The sequence below is a fragment of the Pleurodeles waltl genome, chromosome 1_1 (assembly GCF_031143425.1).
Source record: "Pleurodeles waltl isolate 20211129_DDA chromosome 1_1, aPleWal1.hap1.20221129, whole genome shotgun sequence".
In the NCBI taxonomy this organism is placed as follows: Eukaryota; Metazoa; Chordata; class Amphibia; order Caudata; family Salamandridae; genus Pleurodeles; species Pleurodeles waltl.
The window spans coordinates 49,228,293-49,238,208 of NC_090436.1; the positions used below are offsets into that span (position 1 = coordinate 49,228,293).

Genomic DNA, 9,916 nt, shown 5'->3' on the forward strand with positions numbered 1-9,916 from the left:
TATATTACTTCTGTGTTGCATACTCTCAACTCACTTTCAATAGAAGTTATATGTGTTTTCAAAGTGGCTTGTATTAGTTGAAGAGCTCCACACTGTAGCACCCTAAAGAACGTGCCACATAAACCTGTCCATTGTAAGGCTTTTGTTCTCTCATAAGTGTTGCATCCCTTTTCCCTGAACCACCCAGTTTCAGGGAACAATAAACTATCTTTACATTTTTCCCAGGATGTGCTTCCAGGATTCGGATCTTATGCTTTACGGACCAATGATTCTTCCTTCAAAACCTTCAAGAAGAAAGGATCACTGACAGAATATCGAAACCAACAAAATCAAGATACAGAAATATAGGGGCATATTTATACTCTGCACTGAAAAAGCGTCATTTCTTTTAATGCTATTTCAGCGCAAACTTAACTCCATATTTATATTTTGAACCTAGACCAGTTTCGCGTCCAAATATTGGAGGTAAAGTCATTTTTTGCCTGCGGAAAACTACCTTGTGTCAATGAGATACAAGTTAGGCGCTCCTGGGCAAAAAATGACTCTAAGGCCCATGCGCCTTATTAATCCTAGCGTGCAAAAATGGTGCACAGAAGGGAGGCAGACCTAAGTAATGGCACTAGGCTTGCTTAGCGCTATTATTTAACACATGGGTCAGAGCAGGCGTTAGGGGGCCTGTGGACCAATTTGGGATTGGAGATGGATATTGCATGTCCCAGCCCTTTTAAAGCAAAGTCATCCTTTATACCAGTTATACATAGTGATGCTATAGAGGTTTTTGAAAAGGATGTGATTAAACAGCTTAAGAAAATAAGATATGGACCCAAGAGAAAGAAATATGACAACCACTCCCTCATGCAAACATTGGCTCTGGATAATTTAGCAAAGGATACCAGTATTGTGATCTGTGAATCAGATAAAGGTGGCAATGTTGTTGTCTTAGATAGAAGCCAATATTTACAAGAGGGGGAACGTCAGCTAAGGTACTCAGACTGCTATGTTGCAGCTGAACAGTCAGATCTAAAGATGTCTACTGTTAAATATCATGAGCTGTTAATGGAATGGAGAGAGAAGGGTTTAATAGAATGGGAAGAATATCAATTCCTGAAATGCGATTACCCTAGGACACGAATCCTGTATCTTCTGCCAAAGTTGCACAAAGATGGTCAGAATCCCCCTGGTAGACCAATTGTATCAGCAATAGGCTCCCTACTTGAAAATACTTCAAGATATAGTGATTATTTTTTAAGACCATTTGTGGAGAGTTTAACTTCTTATGTGAAAGACACAACACAGTTTTTGAAATTAATGGATGGTTTGAGATGGGAAGATGATTTTTTGCTCCTGACATTGGATGTTACAAGCCTGTATACATGTATTCAACATAGGTTAGGCTTAGTGGCGGTTAGACACTACATGAGAGCTAGATCTATCTCATATTTAATGCACACTGAAATGATCTGTGATATGAATTGGTACTGTCTTACTAATATTTCCTTTCTATGTGACAATCAAGTATATAGACAGCTACAAGGGACAGCTATGGGTACATCATCATTAACATTTATAAAGCGCGCTACTCACCCGTGCGGGTCTCAAGGCGCTAGGGGGGAAAGGGGGGGTTATCGCTGCTCGAACAGCCAAGTCTTTAGGAGTCTCCGGAAAGCGGAGTGGTCCTGGGTGGTCCTGAGGCTGGTGGGGAGGGAGTTCCAGGTCTTGGCCGCCAGGAAGGAGAAAGATCTCCCACCCGCCGTGGAGCGGCGGGTGCGAGGGACGGCAGCAAGTGCGAGGCCAGCGGAGCGGAGGGGGCGGGTGGGGACGTAGAAGCTGAGGCGTCTGTTGAGGTATTCCGGTCCCTTGTTGTGGAGGGCTTTGTGTGCGTGGGTGAGAAGACGGAAGGTGATCCTTTTGCTGACTGGGAGCCAATGCAGGTGTCTCAGGTGTGCGGAGATGTGGCTGTTGCGGGGTACGTCGAGGATGAGGTGGGCCGAGGCGTTTTGGATGCGTTGCAGGCGGTTTTGGAGTTTTACATGTTTCGCTCCCAGCTATGCAAACCTTTTCATGGGCTGGTGGGAGGAACAGGTATCCACTAATGTAGCCGATTGTGAGAACAAGGTTGTGTTGTGGTGTCGATATATAGATGACATTTTTGTAATATGGAAAGGTGATGAAAATTTGGCAATGAAGTTTGTAGCGGCTTTGAACAAAAATGAGTTCAATTTGAAATTCAGTGAGCAACATAGTAAGACATCAGTCCAATTCTTGGATGTGGAAGTAAGTGGTGAAAATGATCTTGTGAACACAAAGCTTTACAGAAAAGCAACAGCGGGTAATAGTTTATTAAATGCTAGGAGTGCTCCTCCACCAAATCTGATCAAAAGCATCCCGTATGGAGAGTTACTGTGAGATAGACGAATATGTAGAACTTGGGAAAATTACCAGCAGGAATGCACGATAATGTGTAAAAGATTCAGAGACAGAGGATATAGTAAGGATGTAAATAGTACAGCTATGGAGAAGGTAGAGTGCCACTCTAGAACAGACTTATTATATTCATACAAAAAATAAGTGATAATGATGAACAAATGAGATTTATTACGACTTACTCTAATCATGTTTCAAATTTAAGACAAATACTTACGAAGAGCTGGCACATTCTACAGACAGATCCTCATTTAATGACTTATGTCTGTAATATGCCATTGGTTAACTTCCGGAGAGGAAGATCCTTACGAGACAGTCATAATTTGGTGGTTAGCTCCAATAATGAGGATCATAACAGACCAAGTGTAACAGCGTTTTACTGTTGCAAACAGTGTAAAGTATGTAAGTATAGTACTAACTGCTCAAATGTTATACTGGGCAATGGACAGAGTGAGTATAGAATTAAAGGACATTATAACTGTAATACAGATTTTTGCGTATACTGCTTGAGATGTCCCTGTGATAAAATATATGTAGGAAGTACTATACACAAAGCAAAAAAGAGAATATTGGAACATATAAGAGCCATATGTAGTAATGATCGCAACTAGCCTGTAGCAAGACACTTCCAGGAAATACATTGGGGCAATGAGAAACTGCTCAGCTATTTGGTGTGTGATCAAATTATGCCTAATGTATGTGGGGGTGAGCGACAAAAGACATTACGAATATTGCAATCAAAATACATTATTAGATTTATGACTCTCTCCCCTGGAGGCCTTAATTCAAGTGAGGAAATGAGCAGTCATCTAGGAAGCTAGATCTGGGTATTAGATGACTATGGGCTGTTTTGGAGGTTGTACCGCCAACAGGCTGGCGGTACAAACTCACTTATTACGACCTCGGCGGAAGCACTGCGGTCGCATTGCCGGGACCGGCAGTTTCCCACCACGGTGGTCCCGGAGGTTTTAATCCGCCAGGGCAGCGCTGCTTGCAGCACTGCCCAGGGGATTACGAGTCCCCTTCCCGCCAGCCTTTTCATGGCGGTAGGATCCGCGATGGAAAGGCTGGCAGGAAGGGGAGTCGCGGGGCCCCTGGGGGCCCCTGCACTGCCCATGCACTCGGCATGGGCAGTGCAGGGCCCCCCAGGCACAGCCCCACACTGCTTTTCACTGTCTGCACAGCAGATAGTGAAAAGCGCGATGGGTGCATGTTTTTATTCATGAGGGGTGTTAGCTGATGAATATTCAAACATAGACTGTAGGGCCGCAGCAGTCAGTAACTGACAGTATGCAAAATTGAAAGTTTGGAAAGGTGTGTGCAACAAGAAGAAGGGAACTATCTAAATTCAATTGATATGTGTAGGGAATATTTGATATCATGTATTTGTTAAAACTGTACATAGGGTCATTTTTTAGAACGTTCTAACCTTATGATATTTTTGCTCAAACAAATGGGAACCAGACACCATTCCAATATGGCCACTGCCGTTATGAATAGTTTGTTTGTTTCTATTGCACAATTAGTCTGTTTTCTATGTTGGTGCATTGAGGTATTTAATGGGTTAATGTTTCTGACTTCCTTATCCGTGAAGAAGGCTTCGGCTGAAACTCGTTGGGAGGAATGAACTGTGTGACAGTAAATATATTTGCAACTGGCTGAAAGTGTCCTGACTGTTTTCCTTTTATGTGGCAAGGAAACGCTGTTTTATATCTCTATCTCTCTCTCTCTATATATATATATATATATATATATATACATATATATATATACACATATATATGTTATATATATATATTTATATATATATACATTCGTAGACATTCACTTAAAAAAACAAAGGTTACAGGGACATTCTAGTTAGGTTATGAATTTACTTGCACAAAACCGGAGAAATTCAGCAGTTACAGTTAGGGTTATTTCAAGTAACTATAACTCACACCCACGCCATGCACAGTTTTTTCCTCAATAATTTTACTTCTAATGTTTCATTGATATTTTTATTCTAGTTATAAAAGTTGTCATGAGTGCTGTAATATCTGTGGTAATTACCAGTGCATGGTGAGGGCACGAGTTACAGTTATAACACATATTAAAAATATATATTTCAAGTTATATTACATGTTTTGGGTTGTTCATGCTATAAAATAAAATATGTATTTCTGCTATAAAAATAATATATATACATAGATACATAAAACATTCAAAATGAACTCCAAAACATTACATACATTAACAAATTAATCAAATATACAAATCTATAAAATCCCAAAAAATACATTTACAATAAATATTATAAAATGTGTGTGAATATATATATATATATATATATATATATATATATATATATATATATAAAATATATAGTAACACAAAAGTTGCCCCAGAAATAGAGATGCCCTCACGTTCCGTTACACTTTAATGGCACAAATGGGACAACCGTTGTGTGACATTGTATACCGGCGGCCCAGCCGGAAAGACTGCACCACCGCAATGGAATGCGGGTCTAACTCGGGGGTTGATTGTTGGGCTGACTGTGTACGTAAAATGAGGAGGTGAATTTTAATAACAAATCCTATTGATGCAAAACTTCAACCCCTACTACAGGGTGATAATTGGACTGCGCTTACCAGGATGCATTCTTAAACTTACTAAGGAGCCCATTGGAGGGCAAGATGTTTAAAGTGGCAAATATGGTTCAGAGTTGTTGAAGTGCCGAACCCCATGAAGAAGGATGTGAGTTCGAAACGCATTGGGGAATTAAATGGTGGAGTCATTTCGCTTGGATTTGTTTGTACCATTAAAGTGGAACGGAACATGAGTGCATCTCTATTTTTGGGGCAGCCTTTGTGTGACATTGTATACTGGCCACACAGCCAGAGCGACTGCACCACTGCAAAGGAATGCAGGTCTAACTCGGCAGTTGATTTGTTGACCTAGTGTGAAGTTCTGTGAGGAGGTGAATTTTAATAACAAATCATATGAATGCAACACATCAACCCCTACTATATGGTTTTAATTGGACTGCACTTACCAGGAGGCATTGTGAAACCTACTAAGGAGCCCATTGGAGGGCAAGATGTTTTAAGGGACAAATATGGTGCAGTGTTGTTGAAGTGAGGAATCCCATGAAGAAGGACGTGAGTCTGAAAGATGTTGGGGAATTGAATGGTGGAGTGATTTCACTTGGATTTGTTTGTGTCATTAAATTGTAACGGAACGTGAGTGCATCTCTTTTTTTGGGGCAACCTTTGTGTGAAGATGATATATATATATATATATATATATATATATATATATATATATATATATATATACACTAATATATATGTGTGTGTGTGTATGCACAGTTTTCTCATCAAAATTGTATTGTAAATGTTGCAGTGATAATATCAACGATGCCATAGAAAGTGTCATCAATGATGTAATATTTGCATTAATCAGCTGTGCATGTTGAAGGCGTGAGTTATAGTTATGTTAGGGTGCAGGTTATAGTTGCTTGAGTTAAACATAACTTTGCTGAATTTCTATGGTTTTGTGTGAGTAACTATAACATCCATGTAAACTTAGTTTTTTAGTGAATTTCTATGTTTTGTTTTTAGTTCGCACATACTTAAATATAACAAGAGCCACACGCTGCTGGGGTTGGTAGCAGGGCCTGGCCCCTTACCAGTTCCGGCGGCCAACCCTCCTGCATGGACCCAGACCCAAGCTGTGCACATCCTTTGGCCGTTCGCAGTATGTGGATGGATGCAGTGGGTATTTTTTTTCAATTTTTCTCTGGATCCATGGATCCACCAATGGATCAGTGGATCGTAAAAAAAAACATTGGCCACATTTTTGCCCACAAGGGGTCAGTAAGGGCCTCCTCTATGTGCCCTATGGCGGATACACCTCCCTATAGCTCTATATTTTTAAATTCTAATATCTCAGAAACTACTGAACAGATTTACACCAAATGACAATAAGCGAGCTTTCCGGACCAAGAGCTTTCCGGACCTTTCTGCCAAAATTGGTGTAATTCCGTCCAGCGGTTTGGACTGCAGTCATGTTAAAAGTCCCTAAAGAAAAATGCTTTGGGAAAATGTGTTTTGGGACCCCCCTTTTCTCAGCCCCCACTTGATGGACCACCCCAAAACTTTCAAGACAACAGCTGAACCGACTGAACTACATGTTTTCAAAATTTGTCAGTCGGCGCCAAAGTTATTGACAAAATAAAAAACGCTCTCCCTATGGAAACTAGGTCCTAACTGTAACTACCTACTGGTGACTGCCATTAGGCAACATATATATGTGTACAAATGTATGTGTACATATATATATATATTATTATTATTATTTGTTTAGTTTTAAATATTTTGGTTTTATATATATATATATATATATATATATATATATATATACATATATATATATATATATATATATATATATATATATATATATATATATATATATATGTATATGTATATATATATATATATATATATATATATATATATATAAAACCAAAATATTTAAAACTAAACAAATAATAATAATAATATATATATTTAAACAATATTAAGAAAAGTTTTGAAGTCCGGGAATAATAGATATACTAATCTCACTCTAGTTTATGCAACAGTATTGAAAGCATAGGTTTTCAGAAAGATAAAATTTACTATTCCCACTCCAGTCTGTGCAACAGTGGAGAAAGCATTGGTCTTCGGAGAGGTAATATTAAGTATTCACACTCTAGTCTGTTCAACAATGGGGCAAGCATTAAACTTTGGAGGGGTAAGATTTACAATAGTAGGGAAAGCGTTGGACTTCAGAAGGGTAAAATGTATTATTCCTACGCCAGTCCATGCAACAGTAAGGAAAGGGTTGGACTTCGGAGGGATTCACTTTACCACTTCCTCTACTGTCTGTGCAATGATCTTACACATTTTGTTGAAAAAAATCACTGATATTTACTCAGCCTTTCAAGAGACTGATAGAGATTCGGACCCCTACAGAAACTGGGACAAGCTGGAAATGGGAAAAATGATCAATTTAGACTTCCCCTGTATGACCTACGATAGCTTTGCAGTGCTGTTCAACAAAGTTAAATCAGGATCCCTGCTTGACCCCGCTCTGCCACTCATTATCTCTAAAGCAGCAGAATACATATTTCTGGCACCACAGCATGTTTCCATGCAGGTGTACTGTTTCCTTTGACAACACAATTTCTACATGAGTGTGAATGTACAGATTAAAAAGCGTGAGGATCAATGAAGAGCCTTGTAGCACTACACACCTCAGTGGGAATATATCAGAGGAACAGGTTTTATCGAAAGACATGAAAAGTCCAGTTCTTCAGAAATGTGATAAGCCAATTCATGGCAAGTCCTGTGACTCCTGCACTTGTGATTCTTTCAATGATGATTTTGTGATTTACAGTATTGAATGCTGCACTTAGGTCAAGGAATATTGTGGCTGCCGTATCATCTTGGTCTAGCAGCATTTTTGATTCCTCTACTTCCGCTAGTAGGGCGGTTTCCATGCTATTTCCATGCTATGCTTTGGTCGAAAGCCCATCTGAGTTAGATGCAAGGCATTGTTTGCTGCAAAGAATTTAGAAAGGCAATGACTTACATGTTTCGCCAGTTTATTACTCAGTCCAGTGAACTGACGAGCTAGGTCTATAGTTCCCTAGACAGCAGGGATCCAGGGGAAGTTTTTTTCAGCGTGGCTCTTCATTGAGCCCCACTATTTTTAATCTATGCATGCCCCCTCTTGCAGAAATTATGTTGCTATACAGGGTATCCATGGTATCATATGCTGCTGAACGCTCTATTAGTGTTCTCCCATATCCCCGAACATAATTCTGAGTCTAATTCTTTGGGTCCCTGTTTTGAGACGGTATCTACATGGATGGCCAGGTCATGCCTCAAGATAAATGGGGATAAGACTGAGCTCATGATACTAGGCAACAACTTCAATTCCAGACCTGATGCTCGGCTAGCTGGACCACCTCGGCAAGCCTCCCACTCCAAAGTCAGTTATAAAAAGTCTGGGAGTATGACTGGACAAATCTTTGTCTAATGCAGTCTAGGCAACAAACATTTTGGCCAGCTTTTATGGCATACTCAGAAAGCTGTGTAAAGTTCTAACCTGGCTCCCTTCTCTTTCCAGAAGGCTTGTGGTCCAGGCATTAATTCTCTCCCATCTGGACTATTGGAATTTATTATATTGTGGTGCACATAATGCTCAAATCAAGAAACTTCAAGTTGTGCAGAATGCGGCAGCCTCTATCCTGCTCAATGTCCCCAGACAGAGTTCAGCCCGACAGGCTTGGGCCACCCTCCATTGGCTCCCAGTAGATCAGAGGTTACAATTCAAGGTGCTATGCAGAGCACCAAGGGCAATTGTGAAAAAGATCCCCCTATTCCTTGACCTCTGATCTCACCCAAGAACCCTAGCAGAACCCTTGGATCCTCCATGACTGAATGAATAAATACATGAATAAATATCCACATACCTAAATACATGAATGATCTGATTAAGTGCGCTGAAGCTCGTTAAATGGTTTCAGGATCGCTACCAGATAAAATAAAGCACAGAAGGTCCTTGGAACGGATGCACAAATGTGGATAAGAAAACCTGAGGAGGTGATTAGGTGCCTGGTATTCACAGACCACTATACATGTTTAACTACTTGATGTTACATATTTGAATTATTCAATGGCATATTTTAACACACATTGATGAAAAATATTCTAAAAATAAACTACAAACAGATCAATTCTCACCTGCTGAGAAGACGAGAACCAAAGCAATTACTGCGCGCATCTTGCTGCTTTTTACTGAACGTTGTTTTAGTTCACGGTCTCACTACTGATCTGCTGTGCAGAGTTTCTGCAAAAACATCCCGAGTGTTTATCCAGGGGTCCCCGCTTGAATTTTCCTCAGAGGTTACTTGCCTTTCCAGAGCCTGCGCCCGCCATAAACCGTGTGTGAACTGAGCATGGGCACCAGAGGAGTCCTCTTTTAGCAGGAACAGATACTAGTGATAAGCACAGCCACATCCAAGGATAGGCTGAGACGTGTCAGTAATGGCTGCCAACAGTCCACAGTAGTGACCAGACTCACACTGGATCACAACAGGCTTCGCTGGCAAGTCTGTGTTGAGTGCCGTCCGTTCTGTGTCTGTGGTGATGCCAGGGCTGATGTGCTTCTTCCTGTGAAAGGGGAAGGGCCTAGTTCCTGACTGGTCTGGTGCTGCACATCTGTTCTCTGTTGCTTCCTCATTTGTAAGACTGGCAGAGAATGGCAGCTGTGAGGAGGTGATAATACCTGGCAGAAGTAAAGTTGCAAAGCTTCAGGGAACTAGCTATCACCGGTGCAGCAGAACGTTCCCACAAGTGAAAATCTTGTTTCTCATCAATTATATCATTTGAGATGTCCAGTGATGTAATCTGTGAGGTCATAAGTAGGGCATGATGGGTCCAAATTACAACGAGTTCAC

At 40.4% G+C, this 9,916-nt stretch overlaps 1 protein-coding gene across 3 annotated transcripts in view; it reads right to left on the reverse strand.

The window, feature by feature from the left end:
- The window catches only part of LOC138261031 (protein CD300H-like), a 157,338-nt gene extending 147,737 nt beyond the window's left edge, over positions 1–9,601 (reverse strand). For 2 of the 3 annotated variants that reach the window (XM_069209757.1, XM_069209681.1), the window contains exon 1: positions 9,201–9,601. In XM_069209757.1, coding sequence (XP_069065858.1) covers positions 9,201–9,240 — 40 coding nt within the window. In that variant the 5' untranslated portion in view covers positions 9,241–9,601. The remainder of the gene's footprint in view (positions 1–9,200) is intronic. The other variant, XM_069209842.1, reaches the window with a different exon arrangement.
- Positions 9,602–9,916: the final 315 nt, after the last annotated feature.